At 39.2% G+C, this 20,424-nt stretch overlaps 1 protein-coding gene across 12 annotated transcripts in view; it reads left to right on the forward strand.

Moving 5' to 3' along the window:
- KLHL32 (kelch like family member 32) overlaps positions 1-20,424 on the forward strand; it is a 266,625-nt gene that overhangs the window by 128,347 nt on the left and 117,854 nt on the right. For 9 of the 12 annotated variants that reach the window (XR_013830872.1, XM_079939791.1, XM_079939790.1 and 6 more), the window contains one exon: positions 4,836-4,943. Coding sequence is in view for 8 of the 12 variants with exons in the window: in XM_079939791.1 (XP_079795917.1) it covers positions 4,836-4,943 (108 nt within the window). In the remaining 4 variants the exon portion in view is untranslated. Of the gene's footprint in view, positions 1-4,835; positions 4,944-20,424 lie in introns of those variants that run through there. The other 3 variants (XM_079939795.1, XM_079939786.1, XM_079939794.1) reach the window with 2 other exon arrangements.

Below are 20,424 nucleotides of genomic sequence, written 5' to 3' on the forward strand. Positions count from 1 at the left end.
ACCCTTGGTCTTACCACCTTTTCTGCTACCAAAGGAGTCTCTGTCCTTCCCCATGGTCTCTAGCAGGTCTCCAGACATTGTTTCACAAGCTTAGGCAGCCTAGGCAGCTGGTGTTTTGCTGTGTCAAATGGCTGGGGTTCTTCCTCACTTTGGTGGTATCCAATGAGGCGTTTCCTAATTGAGGTACCTTCTAAGTTTATTAAACTTAAAAGACATTGACCTTGATTTAATAGCTCCCTTTTTATCTTTTAATTAACCAGTTTTTCTAATTTTTAAAAATTATATGTTAAATTTGTAACATTAAATTTCTAAGACTCTATGATATGATATCAGAATGGAAGTTAGGTGTTTTTAGAAATAGGGGTGATGGTTTCTCTGATGGTGTCAGTCCTTAAAGTAGGGTGTAGGAGTATGTGGTGAACGTGAAGTCCTGCAGCCAGACATAGGAATTTTGAGTGAAAATCGTCAATAGGAAAGTCTTAGAAAGGAATGGATTTGGTCAGAGGGTGGTGGCGGGGGGGGGGGCGTTTGTTTCTTAGCTCTCATTCCAATTGGGATCAAAGGGAGGCATGGGAGAGTAGGACAATCAGCCTGGATTATTAGAATAAGAATTTCTGTTTATTAAACACCTTCTATGTACCAGGTATTACTCTTGACATTAAGCATAATTGTATCTAAACCTCAAGACAACCCTGTGAGGTTGGTATGATCCCCATGTACAGGTAAAGGGCCTGAGGTTCAGAAAAGTTAACAAATTAGCCAAAGGTCACATGTTCAAGGTAAGTCGCCCACATGACAAAGTAGGTTATAGAACCAGGATTTGAATCATATGTGTCTTCCTGTACAACCCTGAACATTAAAAATAAAACAAAGTTTCAAAAGACCGGTGTTAGAAATACACAGGTAACACATGTTCATGGTAATGATCCAAGTAATACTATATGTAAATGGTCTCTTCCTATCCTCTACAGTTCATACTCTATAACATAACCACAGTGACCAATTTGGTGTTGCTTTGTTGCTTATACAAACATGTACAAATATGTATGTACATTATTTAAGGGGTTATATTCTTTCCCTAACTCTGCTAAGCCAGGTTTCAAGTTCAGTAGTTCACAAGTCTCTGGTTGAGGACAGATACCTGTTCTATGCCAGTTTTGCCATAGTTGCTTTTTAAAAAAAATTTTATTTTATATTGGACTTTAGTTGATTTACAATGTTGTGTTAGTTTCAGGTGTACAGCAAAGTGATTCAGTTATACATATATATATTCTTTTTCAAATTATTTTCGCATTTATATTATTACAGAATATTGAGCAGGGTTCCCTGTGCTGTACAGTAGGTCCTTGTTGGTTATCTGTTTTAAATATAGTAGTGTGTACATGTCAATCCCAAAAGACCCTTAAGAAAGCAGATTCAAAAAACTCCCTTGGCCGCGTGTTCTCTTATTTAACCTTTGCTCTCAGGAACTTTTTCCACTTCATTAACCCAGATAATTTTTTTGCAGTTTGAATCATTTCTGTCCTGCTCTGTATATGGGTTGATGGAGAGCAGCTAGTTACCATATCAGGTGCAATTACAACTTGGAAGACCTGAAAAAAGAAATTAATGTGGGGAATATTAAAAATTGAAACACTCATATAATAAAAAATGGACACTGAAAACAGCTGAAGTTTCTTTCAGTTTCTTTTAAAAGCAGGTATACGAAATCTAGAATCAAATTTAGAATTAGACAGATTGAAAGTTTTTTATTGTGACCTGTGCTTTTTAATTTTGAAATTTCAGATCTTCTACAAATGCATAAGCAGAATCCACTTAACATTAAGTCAGTTTCCTATTAGCATTTTTTATCTATAGCATTTTTTATCTATACTTGATTTAAAAAACAAAACAAAGCAAAAACAAACAAAACTCAGAACCAATACTTCTGATATGTCAATCCTTTTAACCAGAGAATACATAAGAGAAACTTCATTCTATTTCATTGTTATCATCAAATATAAATTTTTCTAAGAGCTTGCCATGTATCAGGCACTGTATTTAGTACTTTATATGTACTATCATATAATCTTCCAAAAGTTCATGAAGTGGGTACAATCTTTAGCCCCATTTTTCAGATAAGAAAACTGAATCACAGAGAAGGTATGTGTTTTTCCTAGTCACTTGGCAGTGTTCAGACTCAGAATTGTTCGGTTACGTGTTTGCTTCTAATCACTGTACTTCACTAAACCAAGGATTATGTGACTTCGAGTCTAGTGTTCTTAACCTTAACTGCCAGTGGCATCAGTGGGAAGTCAGATCAACTCACTAACCAAGTTGTCAAATTTACCATATTGGCCATTCACCTTTAACAGCTTCTAAAGGAATGTTAGATTTCATTTATTCATGATAAAGTGAATTTTTGAATTAAATATATTCTGAATGTCTGCTATTTAATATAGCAAATATAATTGCATATGTTACATGTTACATACTCCCAGTGTCTTTAGGATACTTTGAATGTTATTTTTTAGTTTCTCAAATTATAAGCATTTAAAATATTCTTTACAAAATTTCTCAAATTGTGTATTTCTAACAGTTAAAAGGTTAACTAGAAGTTATCAAAGAGAATCTTATTCATTATGAAACTTACAACTCTACTGTGTGAGATAGAAATGAGGACCTCCAGAAAGAATAATGGACCATCAATTAAAACCACTTGTCCCATACATATTAATTTAAAATGTAAAGAATTTTGAGAATCAAAAATGAATTTATCAGAATAAAAAATTGCTAGAAGATGAATATTAATCCATTTGCAAAACAAAAAAATGACTTTTTAAAATTAAAAAGATTTGGTATGAACTTAAATACTGTCACATACAACAGTGAGGGTTGGTTTGTTTGTTCGTTTTGATCTTTGTTTTACTTCTAAGAAGTGAGCCAAACTGCAAAATCGGAAGAGACAATCCCTTCAAGACTTCTCTTATTCCTGACACCAGTTGCAAGTTTGAGATTCCTGAAACTACTCTCATGTTCGGTAATGCGCTAGAAAGACTCACATTACTCACTGAAGGCTGTGTACTCACAGATGTGGCTTATTACAGGGAAAGGATACAGATCATAATAGCCAAGGGAAGAGACACAGAAGGCGGAGTCCAAGAGGGAACCAAATATGGGGCTTCTGGCCCTCTTCCGCCTGTGGAGTCATTGTGTTACCCCCTCCTGACCACGCTCTGTGACAGGAAGCACAGAGGACTGCCACTCGTTTTTGGTGTCCAGAGTTTTTATTGGTGCTCAGTCACAGACTGCCTATGTGGCTGACCTTTCATCTCCAGCCTCTCTTGGAGGTCAGACTAATACCTTTAGTCTCTTGTCCCTCTATTTTTTTTTTTAAACATCTTTATTGGAGTACAATTGCTTTACAATGGTGTGTTAGTTTCTGCTTTATAACAAAGTGAATCAGTTATACATATACATATGTCCCCATATCTCTTCCCTCTTGCGTCTCCCTCCCTCCCACCCTCCCTATCCCACCCCTCTAGGTGGTCACAAAGCACCGAGCTGATCTTCCTGTGCTATGTGGCTGCTTCCCACTAGGTCACAGCTGTTACGGTGTGGACCAAAGCTCCTGTCATAAATCATATCGTTAGACTGTCAGTGGCCAAAGCCCCAGGAAACAGGGATGCTCCTATCAGGCAGGATATTCCAAAGGCCTAGATTACCTTCCAGAAACCAAAGGCAAAGGCCAGACCTCCCTTTGGGTAAGGTTAATTCTTCACTACATAGATGTACACTTTTCTAAATAGTGTATTTCATAATGAGTGACCCAAAATTGAATATTATCTCTATTACCTGTTAAGTCAAACTTGTTAAAGGTGTACAAATTAGTGTGGTTTCTTTATTTTGGGGGGGGGAGCCCATTCATTTGTTTAACTTGGTAAGTTTTCATTTTTTTAATTTCATTTCATTTTATTTTATTTATTTATTTTTGGCCACACTGCATGGCTTGCAGGATCTTAGTTCCCTGACCAGGGATTTAACCCGTAACCTCAGCAGTGAAAACGTGGAGTCCTAACCACTGGACCACCAGGAAATGCCTGCATTTTTTAAATTTCAAAGTTTTCATTTGACAAACTGATTTTCAGTAAGTTGGTCATTTTGAGAATTGGTTTGGAGGCAAATTGAGTTTCACTGAATAACTTAGACAGTGGTTCTCAAATTCAGGTAAGCATCAGAGTCTCTCGGATGGCCCATTACAACCCAGATTGCTGGGTCCCACTCTGAATTTCTGATTGTGTAGGTCTGGGCTGGAGCTCTATAAATCTGTACTCTAAGGAGTTCCCAGGAGATGCTGATGTTGCTGACCCAGGGGCCACACTTTGAGAACCACTGGAATAGAGGGTGTGATCTATGGCAGATGAGAAGGATGAGATGCGTCCTTGAGGTGAGGCAGAAAAAAGGGCAGAGAAGTCAGGAGGCAAGGCACTACTTTCCATGTCTTATGGCAAGAATGTTCAGGACTGCTACCCATATCAAGTTAGCTGTGGGACGCCAGGATCGAGAGAATGAGTTCAGGGAGAGAGCCTCAACACAAGTCACCCCAGAGAACAGCTGTGGGATTCAGCGCCGCTCTGTGTGTCAGGTGTGCAGAGCCATCTGTGTGTTACTGTAACTATTTGGACAGCAAAGTGATTTGCAGGGCCTTGTGTGAAGGAAGTTTTGCAGAAGCATTTCAAAAACCAAAATCAGTCTTTAACTTGTAAAACTTTTTTCTTTCCTAGTTTCTCTAGGACTTTGTCTTGTTCTCTTGCTTTTTAAGTCACGTAACTGTCTTCCTTTCTCTCCCACCTCAGGCCATGTTCAGTCTTTGTATGGTGGAAAGTGGTGCCGACGAGGTGAATTTACACGGTGTGACCAGCCTCGGCTTAAAGCAAGCTCTGGAATTTGCATACACAGGACAGGTATGGTACCATACGTCATCTGAGAGGCTTAACATTTTAACTGCACCTAAACAGAGGAGATTATTCATGTTATTTTTCTTGTTACTCACTTTGAGGTTAAAAAACGTTTTACATCTACTTAAGGTTACAACTAAGATAATGGAAAGGTAAGTAAAATAATTTGATCTTAAATATTTTAATCTTAGCTCAGTTGCTTGCTGGTGTAATTTTAAAATATCCTGAAGAATTATTATGTGGGAAAGAGTTTGGAAGATAACTTGAATTCTCATTGTCATCACTGCAGCTCAGTGACTCAATCATGGCTTTACTGGCTTAAAAACAAGAACACTCCCCGCCCCCCCCCCCCCAAAAAAAAAACAATCTAAACCTGTAAAGAGCTCCATCTAGCATCTTGACACCCTGTCCTCGACATACATTTCAGGATCAGGGCCTCAAGTAATAGATTAGAATGTGATGGTTTGAAAGCCAAAGTTGCTCATCATTCAAATTGTTATAGGATTTATAGGAATCTTCAGAGAACATTCGTTTTCTTTCTTTTTTTAAATGAAAGAATAATAGTGACAACTAGTAGAATACAAAAGCCATGTCAGTGTATGACTATCATAGCAAATCAAAACAAAACTTCATAAAGACAATATAAATCCAAATCTGAAGCTTCACGGTTCGTATCTAATTTCATGTTAGTGCAACAATTACTAGAATACACAAAACCCTTCCTTTTAGAATTACTTTTTCACTGAAATATGATTGACATGTAACATTCTATTAGTTTTAGGTACAACACAGTGATTTGAAATATGTATATATTGCAAAATGATTGCTATAATAAGTTAACATCCATCACCACATATAGTTACAAATTTTCTGTGTCATGAGGACTTTTAAAATCTACTGTCTTAGTGCCTTTCAAAAATACAATACAGTATTGTTAACTATAGTTGCCACGCTATACATTACATTCCCAGGACTTATTTATCTTATAACTGAAAGTTTGTACCTTTCAGTTATAATATAAATAACTTCACCCATCACCCATTTTGCCCACCCTCCTCACCCGCTGTTTTCATTTGAGAACTACTCAACTACATCAAACCAGATACCGACTAGAGGTTTATCTTCTTTTACAGAGTTTTGTTCTTCAATTCCATTTCATCCAACTTATGTTCAGTGTCTGCTGGGCTAAAATAAGGGTTTCTTCTCTTGGCAGGCTCACATCCTGGTGGGAGAGAGTTATATACATAATTCCATGTCCTCACTGTGATGGGAGGTATAATAGAAGCAGAATATAAGACATAGTGGGAGCAAAAAGGAGGGTGTGGTTAACTGGGGCGATCAGTGCAAATCTTTACAGAGAACGTGGTATTTGGGTCTTGAAGAATGTTGGGAGTTCACCTTTTTACTAAATTTTTTTCTTTAGAGGCTTATTAAAGTGTATGATATTATCCATTCTCTTTTCTATAGCTGGTAGAGTTTGAGATATGTTTCATAGGATAACTGAGGCAATGCTGGCAGCTGAAATGAAAATAGTGATAGAAAGGAAAAAGTCATCCGTCAAGTAGCAGGTACAAAGGAAAATAGAAGGGAGAGGGATCACAAATTGAGGGTCAGCCCAACCAAATATCATGCCTTAGGAAATTAACACAGACAGTTATTGTTCACAGAGATGCCAAAACATATTCCTAGTGAGGTGAGTGAATAATGTGTTGTATGCTTTTTGGCTTACAGATGTAAAGAAAGACATCAGCTATAAATTGTGTCTTGTGTATATTTCTTTCTTCACACCTGAATTACAGCTATACCTGCATTTGCCCATCTCTAAAGTACGATTGATAACCCATAGCTCACACTTCACTGGTGTGCAATGGGGATGCAATAGTAAATGTTGTTTTTTGATAAAGCTACCCAAATAAGTAGTTTCTATACTTAGATGCATTAACAATGAAATGGTTTAAGCTTAGAGGCTATAGACTGCAAAGCGTGTTTAAATCACTGGTAAACAAAAGAGCACAGAAATTGCTGTGAACGCTGAGGTAAAACGCACACTCAGATATAAGTGGCTGCCTTATTGTTGGCCTTGATTGTTCTGTGGTTTCTTTCACAATGGCTAAGTTTACATGTATATATGTATAAACGTCTGTATATGTAAACATATATATATATATATAAAAATAAATTTATATATATGTTTCCTCTCCCTGAAAGTCTCCTTTGCCTCACCTGTTCATCTCTCCCCCTCTCCCCTTGACAACTGCTAACTGATCTTTTTACTGTCTCTATAGTTTTGCCTTTTCAAAATGTCATATACTTGGAATCATGTAGTATGTAGACTTTTTCTGGCTTCTTTTACTTAGCAATATGCATTTAAGGTTCCTCCATGTCTTTTGTGACTTGATAGATCATTTTTATTGCTGAGTACCTTCTATTGTGTGGATATATGAAGGGCATCTTGGTTGCTTCCAGTTTTTGGTGATTATGAATAAAGTTGCTCTTAATGATATATATATATATATATATATACACACACACACACACACACACACATATGTATATGTATATGAAGTATCTGTGGCACAAAGGATCTATGAAACGTGAGCTGAAGATAGCATAACGGCATTAGGGGAGCTGACTTTCTGAAGGGTAAGGAGACGGCTTGGGAAGAAGGAAGAAGTTTGCAGAAAGACAGCCATATCCTATTGTCTGGGAGTCATATGCTCATATTTCACTTTTATGAGAAAAAGGAAACCAAATAAGAATACATTTTTATACACACACACACACGCACACACACACACACACACACTCACACATGTATCCAATGTAAGTGCTTAAAAAAAACTCTAGGGCAAGACGTAGAGTTGCATTTATTCTGCCCAGTGACCCACTCTTGACATGTGCCTCCACACAGGGGTGACAGCCCTGCAGCACATACAGCAGCAACTCATCTGTTCAGATTGTGCACAGAGGGGTGAAGAAGTGGGCTGGCATTTCATGGAGCACCCTCTGCAAGAACCGGGGCACTGCCCTAGGCACTTCACGTGTGCTGTGTAGCCTAATCTTCTAGACAGCTCTGAGGAATTCGGTGATCCTCTCTTAAAGATGACAAGCGCCGGAAGGTGCAGTGAATGACCAAGATCAGTGTCCCAGGGCATGTCGACCCAGTGAGTCAAACCCAGTCCTCTTAATTTCAAATCCATTGTTCATTCTTAACCCCTTCTTAATGTTCTATGTCATTAAGAAAGGGTTAAGTCATATTTGTTATACTTTATTGAAGGAGGCAGGGAAGTGTTTGGACATTTTAGAGAGTGAACTCTTTTTTTTTTTTTTTTTTTTTTGCGGTACGTGGGCCTCTCACTGCTGTGGCCTCTCCCGTTGCGGAGCACAGGCTCCGGACGCGCAGGCTCAGCGGCCATGGCTCACGGGCCCAGCCGCTCCGCGGCATGTGGGATCTTCCCGGACGGGGGCACGAACCCGTGTCCCCTGCATCGGCAGGTGGACTCTCAACCACTGCGCCACCAGCGAAGCCCAAGAGTGAACTCTTTTTGATGGTTCTCTCAACCTGGGTGCTCTTCCAACACTCAGTTCACGAAGGCTTCGAGTTGCTACACTTGTACTCTGTATGTGGTTATTCTTTGCTGCAGAGTGGAAGTTGATACAGTCTTTCTTGGACGACATCCATGGCAGTTTGGTTTCTTAAACGCCAAAATGACTATAATAAATCTGTTTTCCCTTTGAGACGTGAACATAGATGATGGCAAAAAGTAGAATTGTGGTATACTTGGGAAATGCAAAAAAGCTTTCTCTTACTCTGAAAATGAAATTAACATTAAGCAAAGAGTTCAGAATATGGAAACATGGATAAAAGTGTAGTTCTTCAATTTCTTAATTGTTATTTACTGTTGCGGACATTTGCTGATATATGGTCTTTAGCCTTGATATATATGTAGATTTGTAAAAATCAGAGTTAACATTGTATTTATCTACCTATAGATATTTCTACTGACAGTTGATTATACCTTTAGTCTGTTGTAGTAAGCATAGTATAAAATGTCAAGTATTTTAAGTGTCTGAAAATGATTGCTGCTTTGGGAAAGAAATTGGAAGTATAGAGTAGGTGTGATGAATGAGTGCCACTGTGTAACAAGGTGTGTGTGTGTGTTCCTCCTACACATTGTTCTAAAGCATAGCCTTCTTAAAATTGGTCACAGATTCCATCCAGGAAATTTTAAAGAAAAATCAAATTTTCCTCCTAATGCTAATACATCCTCTGAAAATACATGCACTTTTCTTATCAAGGAACACACACATTCTGCCTTCGCACTAACTAGAGGCGTGCGCTTCCCGTGGGCACACACTGCTTGGGGTACAGCCTGAGCAGAGCCCCACATGCATTGCAGCCCTCGTGGGCGACCTTGCACAGCCATGTGCAGCGGAACTGGCCATGGAGGGCAGAGGAGCCAGGCTTCTTTGCAGGCCCTGTTCTGGGCTGGCTCTGGGAGCTGGGTTCAAAGCAGAGGGTATGATGTAAACTGTCACTGGGCAGATCTGCCTTAGGGAGAAAAGGACAAAGTGAACCTAAGAAAACCAACTCTCACTTACTCTGGTGAGCAAGAGGACCCTGTTACCATGGCCTCCCCAATCTCCTTGCTTTCCACCTCTGGCCAGGAATTCATTCGTGCTTCAGACCAGTCCTGAGTAGAAGAGACATGAAAAAGAAGGGGGAAAAAGGATTCTAATGGAGATGTTGCCTGAGGGGAGGAATCCCTGTCCAAACTGGACAAGAGGTCGGCCACCCAGGAGCAACAAGGGTTGCTGAGAAAACCAGCCAGAGTGAGGAGCACTTAACACCAAGACCCTTTCATAGAGAGAAGAACCCTTCTCAAAAGGTGGAAGGACACATGCAATCCCAAAGGTCTTGGATATACCTCTAGGAATTTGAGTAGCTAAGGACCCAAAATGAAAGCAAATAGGACTGAGAACCACAATGAAGTTCACTGTTTCAGCGCTCTGGTTGCCATGATGTCGGGGAACATAGGCTGTATGCCAAGTACTGTGCTATATGCCTTCATATAGTAGAGCAAGGGGTTCAAGCCAGCTAGCTTCCTCTTACTTTCCTGAGAACTCTCCACCTGTTTTGTCCCTTGCAGTCTGATGGAGAGATTCCAGAAACGCAGTAAAGAGAGAAACTATGCACTAAACGATAGTGAGATTTGTAGTCTCCTTTGAAATTTCCCAGGAGTACCCCTCCAGGTACTGCAAATCTTGTCAGCCAGCTGACAAGAACCAGCTACATCATATCTGGACAGATAAAAAGGATTCTTTGGTATCTGTTGTTCCCCTGCTTTTCTCTTCATATCCAATAACTCCAGCCCTCGGTTCCTTAACATCATGGAAGAATCCATCTCTGTGGGGACACACATCCTAATTACCTTCCTCTGATGCAGAGAATGCTTTAGTACAGTCTTCACAAGGATATCTTGTGTAACTATTAATAGTTTGAAGTCTTTGGAAATCTGGAAAAGTATGATACTCTGTGAAGTGAAAAATACTTTTTTTTTTTAGGTATAACTCTGCTCATGCAATTGGGAATTGAAAAGTAAAAGAAATTGCCTCTTATCATACACCATGATCAAGTGGGATTTATCTCAGGGATGCAAGGATTCTTCAATGTATGCAAATCAATCAATGTGATACACCATATTAACAAATTGAAGGAGAAAAACCATATGATCATCTCAATAGATGCAGAAAAAGCTTTCGACAAAATTCAACACTGATTTATGATAAAAACTCTCCAGAAAGTGGGCATAGAGGGAACCTACCTCAACATAATAAAGGCCATATACGACAAACCCACAGCCAACATTATTCTCAATGGTGAAAAACTGAAAGCATTTCCTCTAAGATCAGAACAAGACAAGGATGTCCACTCTCGCCACTATTATTCAACATAGTTTTGGAAGTCCTAGCCATGGCAATCAGAGAAGAAAAAGAAATAAAAGGAATACAAATCAAAAAAGAAGAAGTAAAACTGTCACTATTTGCAGATGACATGATACTATACACAGATAATCCTAAAGATGCCACCAGAAAACTACTAGAGCTAATCAGTGAATTTGGTAAAGTAGCAGGATACAAAATTAATGCACAGAAATCTCTTGCATCCTATACACTAACGATGAAAGATCAGAAAGAGAAATTAAGGAAACAATCCCATTCACCATTGCAACAAAAAGAATAAAATACCTAGGAATAAAGCCTCCTAAAGTGGTAAAACACCTGTACTCAGAAAACTATAAGACACTGATGAAAGACATAAAAAATGACACAAACAGATGGAGAGATATACCATGTTCTTGGAACAATCAATATTGTGAAAATGACTATACCACCCAAAGCAATCTACAGATTCAGTCCACAGAACTAGAACAAACAATCTTAAAATTTGTATGGAGACACAAAAGACCCTGAATAGCCAAAGCAATCTTGAGGGAAAAAAAACGGAGCTGGAGGAATCAGACTCCCTGACTTCAGACTATACTACAGTAATCAAGACAATATGGTACGGGCACAAAAACAGAAATGTAGATCACTGGAACAGGATAGAGAGCCCAGAGATAAACCCAGGCACCCATGGTCAACTAATCTATGACAAAGGAGGCAAGGATATACAATGGAGAAAAGACCGTCTCTTCAATAAGTGGTGGGAATAACAATAAGTAAGTGGGAAAACTGCAAAGCTACATGTAAAAGAATGAAATTAGAACACTCCCTAACACCATACACAAAAACAAACTGGATTAAAATGGATTAAAGACCTAAATGTAAGGCCAGATAGACACTATAAAACTCTTAGAGGAAAACATAGGAAGAACACTCTTCGACATAAATCACAGCAAGATCTTTTTTGATCCACCTCCTAGAGTAATGGAAATAAAACCAAAAATAAACAAATGGGACCTAATGAAACTTAAAAGCTTTTGCACAGCATAGGAAACCAGAAGCAAGATGAAAAGACAGCCCTCAGAATGGGAGAAAATATTTGCAAACAAATCAGTGGACAAAGGATTAATCTCCAAAATATATATACAGCTCATGCTGCTCAATATTAAAAAAACACAGGCTTCCCTGGTGGCGCAGTGGTTGAGGGTCCGCCTGCCGATGCAGGGGACACGGGTTCGTGCCCCAGTCTGGGAGGATCCCACATGCCGCGGAGCGGCTGGGCCCGTGAGCCATGGCCGCTGAGCCTGTGCGTCCGGAGCCTGTGCTCCGCAACGGGAGAGGCCACAGCAGTGAGAGGCCCGTGTACCGCAAAAAAAAAAAAAAAAAAAAAAAAAAAAAAAAAAAAAATTAAAAAACAACCCAATCCAAAAATGGGCAGAAGACCTAAATAGACATTTCTCCAAAGAAGACATACAGATGGCCAAGAGGCACATGAAAAGCTGCTCAGCATCACTAATTATTAGGGAAATGCAGATCAAAACCACAATGAGGTATCACCTCACACCAGTTAGAATGGGCATCATCAGAAAATCTACAAACAACAAATGGTGGAGAGGTTGTGGAGAAAAGGGAACCCTCTTGCACTGTTGGTGGGAATGTAAATTGATATAGCCACTATGGAGAACAGTATGGAGGTTCCTTAAACAACTAAAAAATAGAATTACCACATGACCCAGCAATCCCACTACTGGGCATATACCCAGCGGAAACCATAATCCAGAAAGACATGTGCACCCCAGTGTTCTTTGCAGCACTATTTACAATACTCAGGTCATGGAAGCAACCTAAATGCCTATCGACAGATGAATGGATAAAGAAGTTGTGGCATATATGTACAATGGAATATTACTCAGCTATAAAAAGGAACGAAACTGGGTCATTTGTAGAGACGTGGATGGACCTAGAGACTGTCATACAGAGTGAAGTAAGTCAGAAAGAGAAAAACAAATATTGTATATTAACGCATATATATGGAATTTAGAAAAATGGTACAGATGAACCTGTTTGCAATGCAGAAATAGAGACAGATGTAGAGAACAAATGTATGGACACTAAGGGGGGTAAGGAGGGGTAGGATGATTTGGGAGATTGGGATTGACATATATACACTAATATGTATAAAATGATAACTAATAAGAACCTGCTGTATAAAAAATAAAAATTAAGTTAAAATTAAAAAAAAAAACAAATTTTCCCTTAATTTTCATGCTCTTATACAGTAAAGGTTTTCTTCCTGATTCTCATTTGATTCCCTAATGTGTTCACGTGACTTTTTTAATAGCCCTAGTAAGGCAGACACTGTAGCATTAGATTTTGGTGATCACTGGAACTATTTATTGTCTACAACTAGAATACTTTTCTCCAGAGACCAGCATCAGGCCTGGCAGCAGAGTCACAGGAGTCTTACTTGAAACTGCCTTCTCATAAACCCATCCCTTCAGGGATAGATGTGTCACTCACTTTACATGAGAAAATGTCCTCATCAGATTTACTTATAAACATAACCTGGTTGAACTAAATGGTAGCACATGGAAGAAACCTGGGAGATATTTTTCTTAAATGCTTCTCTTGGGAGCAGCATTAAGACCATTCATGTGGTTTAAATATTTTAGCTGCAGAATCCTTTCTTCACCTGGCAGTACCTACAGAAGCCTGGCAAGTAAGAGGCCCCTGAGGCGCCCGCACTGTGCCCCAGGCTCCAGAGCACGCAGTCTAAAATCCACATTCCAAGGAAGAATATTTTGAATTGTGCAGAAAGTGATTATTTTCTTCTTACGTTAATTCTTGTCAGAGCTGTGCCAGAGTCCGTAACTGGATTGTTGACATAGAAAGTGTGAGAAGAGTGAAATGAAGGGAAAAAGTTTGAATTCCATCAGTGAGTTTTCACTTTCTTGAATCTTTTGAAACTCTGTAGTATTGTCTTTGGAGGGAGTTTCTCTTTTATCAGTGGATTATTGAAACAAACAAGCAAGCAGATATGTCTGTTTATTGTTATGGGGTGAAGATGTTGCAGGTTCCCATGCATCGTTTCCTGGAAAGTGTCAAACTTGACAGATAAGAACCAGATGCCAAATGAAATTTTTATGGCATCTCAAGATGTCAAGTAAAATGATAAAGCCTTGACATGGTTTGGTGGCCAAAAGTGGTAAGGACAGGTTGGAGACCTAAACGTTTATTGTGAAAAACTGAGAAGTGAGATTTTAAAAGTCCGGATCCTGACTGATCCCTAGAAGCTTACTTTTCTCAGCTGAGGACCCACGAACAACGCCACTGGACCCGAAGCTTGTCTGTTCCGCATGGAGAGCAGAGATTCAGGCAAAGTGAAGTCATATGGGAGGCCCCCTACCTGTAAAGCAGGGTCAGTTCTGACATTCTGTACCTCGTGCCAGCCAGTTCTCCCTCATGAAATCCGTGTGTGCTGTCTTCTCAGAAAGGACTCAGGGTACGGTTTATACTGCAGGCATTACAAAGCTATCTGCTCAGCATAACAATCTCTAAAACGTCTCTGTGTGAGGACGTGTAACTGTGGCCACACTTCTGCGGTCAGCTTTCCCATTTGGTAATAAAACCGATACTTTGATTTAAAAAAAAAAAGTGTTTCCTGGCTTTTCCTTAATAATTTGCAAGTTTGGGGTTTCTTAGTTGTCTGATAGTCACTCTGCAGAAACAGAACGGCCCTCTCACCCACCCAACATTTGACTCAGATATCGAGACTGATAACACCACACGTGCACCAAGAAGATGGGAAAGGGTTTAGTGCTCACATAGTGAGGTTTTCTGGGGATAAAAGGGTGGACCCCAGTGGGTCCAAAAATGACTTCAGAGAGCAGTTAGGGGTGATCGATCGGCTTTGGTGTTTATTGTGGTTGGGGGGTGGGGCTGGAGCATTGTCCACGCGGGCGGGGGCTCGTGTGGTTTGAGCTTCCACCAGCATCAAGGGAGAGAGGACTCAGACTTTCTTGTATATTTTCTTCCAGGTGTGGGGCAAGCAGGGAGGAGGGAGTGGTGGGGCTTGAGAGCTGTCAGCAGTCACACATCAAAAATGGAGTCAGACTCCAGTGCGTTAGTCTAGCATTTTGCTTGAGTCATAGCCCACATTTCAAGCACAGACATTTTCCTTTGGCACACTGTGAAACTCAGTCACTTATTGAAAACAAAATGTGTTTGAACAATATGCTTGCAGCATTTATAATCTTTCTTGGCATCAATTCTGTGCTGAGGAACCCACTGTGGGCCAAGGTGCCTGAGCTCATGCGTACAGAACACTGTGGTAATAGATGACAAGGATGAGTGTGGCCCCTCTCTGTTTTAACCTTGTCTTTGTTCTATAAAACTCCTTTTAAATGATCTGGATTTGTTGCCCTTGGGTCCTCCTCTCTCCTTCCCACACTTTCTACCTCCCACCTCCACCCTACTGCCAGGACAGGGAGTTGAAAGAGAAGTATTCCCTGTATGCTCTTGATAACGGTTTTATTGTCATAAGTGGGGCAAGAAACAATCACTTCTTTTCTAGTTGATGTCCTCCAAAGTAGAAACAGATAATATACAGCAACTCAAAATAGTAGGTCCACCCCACTAAGCTAACTCAGGGTGTATTTTGCATTTCTGTGCATTTGTGTCTCTTTGTTTTGGCAGAAAGTTCCATTGCTAGACGTTTTTAATTTTATCCTGTCCATCTGAGTTTTTCCTTTGCTATGGTGGATGGGCAGCAACTCCTGTTTGGAATATTTCTAATCAGACATCATTACAATTGTGTTCTTTCTTGATCATTGGAATTTCTAAGGGTTGGCTGTGCTCAGAATCATTTCCTAAGGAAATTCTGACCCTTCCTTAAGGTGTTCCATCAAATCATCTCTGAGTGGAGGGAGGTTAACAGTTTATTTAGTAGAGAATCTTGATTAGCTCCTTAGTTTTCATAAGAGGATGTCAGCCTATTGATGGCTTTTTAAAGGACATGAACTTTTCCCCTTATTTAGCAAAAGAGAATGATTACACACCAGCCTCAGCCTGTTTGCTAGAAAGCTCTCATTAAAAGTTCATTGGGAGGGCTTCTCTGGTGGCGCAGTGGTTGAGAGTCTGTCTGCCGATGCAGGGGACACGGGTTCGTGTCCCAGTCCGGGAAGATCCCACATGCCGCAGAGCGGCTGGTCCCGTGAGCCATGGCCGCTGAGCCTGTGCGTCCGGAGCCTGCGCTCCGCAACGGGAGAGGCCACAACAGTGAGAGGCCCGCGGACCGCAAAAAAAAAAAAAAAAAAGTTCATTGGGAGAAATTATACACATAATGGATTCCCAGAAGATATGCAGTCTGTCCATCTGGCTTGGTGGTTCTCAACCTCATCTATCAGGCCTTAATATAAAAAGGCCACCTTTACTATCCTGAAATGAAATTCCTAATAATGTAACTTACCCACAAAAATTACTCTGAACATTAATAAGAATGTCTTAACCATATATAAAGAACACACAGAAGGAAAGAGAGTATAATGAAAATCATACGTATTTCAGTATGTACATGCTGGAGCAGAACTTTTCAGAAGACAGAATGAAATAGTTGCCTGTCTACAGCTATAGGTAGAATCATCATGCTGGGACAGCTGCATACAGATGCAGAATGACACATGGATGTTTTGCTGACAACTGAGATATCACAAGGGTATGCCCTAGGCGACATGATTTTCTAAAATAGTGAACAACTCTTAGTAAAATTCCGTACGAAACAAAACAGTTGTCTTCTTTTGGTTTCTATTGTGTTAGCATTCTTGGAAAATTCAGTGTATCTTGACACAAAACAAACAAAAAATTGTGTTTATGTGTAAAACAGTTAGATTCTAGACTTAGAGTTTTATAAACAAGTTTTTCACTTACGTACATCAGGGCACTCAGATATACAGGATTTAGGGCAGTTCTTTGCAGTTGGTGGCTGTCCTGTACATTGCCTGGCCACTGCCCAGCAAAGGCCAGTAGTGTCCCCCTGTCCTGGGGCAACCAAAAACACCTGCATGCGTTTCTAAATTGCTCCCTGAAAGGTTGTCCTGTCTGCATTAAAAACCACTGCTCATCTACTCTAAGTCTTATACCTGGATCAAGGTATCAAGGGAGAAAATCAGAAAAGTGAATGTCTGAATTTTGAAGAATCTCTTTATTAACTTTTACTTTTTATGCAAAGTTTATAAAATACACGTACAACGGTATTAAAAGTATCACCAGGTAAGTCATTCAGTGTTAGTCTTAATTTCTGCAGGAAAATTTCCATTAGATCTCAGGGCCTAGAGAAGCTAGAGTTCATTTTAGTATTTTCATCTTTTGTTAGGCTGCATTTCCTTTTTAGTTTAGATGCTAGGAAGCTTAGAGCCATATTTGCAGCCCACTTTTAATATGAGGATATATATACATAATATATCTCCTCTCCTGACCTCGTATCACTTTTTGCTTCCTATTTTCTCCTTGCTTGAGTTATGTTTCTAATTTTTAAATGCTTGCATTGATGCCTCAGAGCCTTCTGAAAATGAGTATATGTAAATAAATAAAGTGAATAAAAATATTTGGGAGCTCTATCTGAAAGTTTTGGTACATTAATGTTATTTGTAGGCATGAAAAAAGTGGTGCTACACCCCATTAGTTCTGCCTGCAAAAATGAGTGTCTGCAGAATCCCAAATTGTTCCATAAATAAGCCATTCTACTTGCTTCCTAAAGTTTTTCCACCCTTATTTTCAGAACTAAAATTAAGAAGCATGCAAATTTTATAAATTACTATTTTTCATCTTTTGAAAATGAAAAAATCACCCAAATGTTTACACAAACATAAAGAAGAATGAAAGTGAAAAGCCATATTCACCCAGATTCTCACTTACTTACACATTATATGTTATCTTTCTTTTTTTTCCTGGCCTTTGCCCATCTCCTGAGTAATTTAATATAGATTTTTTGTGATTATAACTTACTTTAATGTCTTTTCTGGAAATAGATAAAAGTATATTTATCCATAAATGCATAGTATATAAACAATGCTGCCTTATTATAATACAGTTTTTTAAAAAATTTGGATTATTTTAAATAAATTCATGGGCCTGGAATTACTTGATCAAGAGGAAGAACATATTTTTTGTGAGATTGCCTTCTGGAGGAGTTTTGCAAGAGCTGCTATTGGACAATGAACTTTATAAACTTCTTTCCTTAAAAAAGAATTCTTGAGCCCTCTGCTGGAAACGTTTAGTATTTCTATGGAGTAGTAATATATGGGCGTCTTACAATTCTAAATGTAAGATTTTTTTTAAACGAAAACAACCTGATAGCAAAAATATATGGCCTTTGTGGTTAATTTCAAGATAAAAGCATAACTAGCCAAACAAAACTTTTGAGAAGATTTATACTGCAAGTCGATATTCCATTTGAGTAGAATAATGATGCTAATATTCAAATGAAGGGCTAATTCAAAGGCACTGAATGTCCTAAGTTAATTTGTGAATATTTTATCTCCTTTGTATACTTCATAAAAACCATCCATTTGTAGTTTGTTCTCAAGTTGAGATCCATTAATTCATCAAGTAGTTAATGAGCACCTACTATGTGTTAAGGACTCACTAGATGTTAGGGCTGCATTGATGGAAATCACGCAGTGAATGCTTTCTCAGAGCGGCTTGAAGAGTGAACGGAAATGCCAGGTCAACACACCATTGCATTTATTGGAAATGGATTACCAGGGGCCTGAATTGTTTGTGTATGGAGCATGGTGAAGCATCTGAGGACGTTCAGTGCTCCAAAAGGTACACTAGTTCAGATAGGAGAAAGAGTAATTGAGCTGTAATACTTTGTAGAGTACTACCTGCATTTCACTTTGCAGGGATATACGGTAATTAAATAGATGTATCTCTTGAAAAACTGATTATAGCCATGCATCCTTGTGTTAGCCTATATCTGTCAGGGTAGAAATGGTTTGGCACAGCCCAAAGAGTATAGGCACTGACCTTAGAGGCAGCCAAGCTTGATTCCAGCCTGTGGCAGCTTTGGAGACCTGTTGACTAAATTCCACTATAAGTATCAACTCTGCTAGTTGTTGCTGGGAAAAGTTACTGTTATCACTTCAAATCCATGATTCCCAAATCTCAGATGGATGCGCATCCTAGCCAGGCAGTGCTAATTTGTTTCCGTAGAAATTTGCTTTCCTCCTCTCCCTGATAAATTTTTCATTTCTTCTCCTCTCTTTTCAAACCCTTCCCCTCTCATTACCCTACCTCTGGTCAAATATCGCAAGGGAGACTCACCTTCCACTGAGAAAATAGATACAGACAGGAAGATCTTCATCTTTTCACCATTGAATCTCCAAACCTCCATATTTCTGTGCACTTATTTTGTTGGAAGAAGTAACCTTGCTTTGTCAAAGGTTAATCTCTCCCCTGAAGCTCTGGATCCTACTCCCTCTTTTCCCCCTCAGACATCACTCCTGAATCTTCATTTCTGTCTCTTCTATCATCAGTTTCTCCTTCTCCACTGGAACATTCCGACCAGTATGTAAACATGCTTTATTGTTCTCTCAGAATCCTTTTCTTGTTCTTCTATTCTTCGTCAGCTACCATTTATTCCTCTACTTTTCCTTTGCAGCAGAACTTATGAAAAGAGTTGTGTAAACTTACTCACTTTTCCTCATTTTTTACTCACTTTTCCATTCATCAAATCTGGAGACTTCCATCTTCAGCATTCCACTGAAACTGTCTTTGACAGTCACAGATATTGTGAAACCAATTGAATGATATCCTTGTGACCTCTCAGCTGCATTCAACACAGTCAACCTGCCTCTCCATCGAAGCCTTTTCTCTCTTGGATTTTGTGACACCATACTCTGTGAGTTCTTATTCTGTGCTCCCCAGCTCCCCTCCCCATCATTCCATTCCAGATGTCTTTGCTTGCTTCTCCCTCCGTAGGCTCTGAATTCTTCAGGTGTCAGGACCCTCCTGTTTAGTCTAACCAGCTTCCTGGATAGCGTCATCCAGACCCATGTTATATGGTACAACCTTATGCTGTTGACTGCCAGCCCCCGTCTACACTCCAGACTAGGGATCAGCAAACTTTTTCTGTGAAGGGTCAGATAGCAAATAATTTAGGCTTTGCAGGCCATATACAGCTCTGTTGCAACTACTCAACTCTGCTGTTGTAGCATGAAAACAGCCAGAGACAAATATGTAAATGAATGAGCATGGCTATGTTCAAATAAAACTTTATTATGGATACATAAATTTGAATTTCATATTTTTTTTACATATCACAGTATATTATTCATCATTTGGGTTTTCCCCAACTATTAAAAAAAGATTAAAACCTTTCTTAGACATTAGCACCCAAAAATGAAATACTTAGGAATAAATCTAGCAAAATATGGACAAGATCTATATGAGGAAAATTACAAAACTCTGATAGAAGAAATCAAAGAACTAAATAAATGGAAAGATAGTCCACGTTTATGGATAGGAAGACTCAATACTGTTA

Source organism: Stenella coeruleoalba (genome assembly GCF_951394435.1).
Source record: "Stenella coeruleoalba genome assembly, chromosome: 12".
Lineage (NCBI taxonomy): Eukaryota > Metazoa > Chordata > Mammalia > Artiodactyla > Delphinidae > Stenella > Stenella coeruleoalba.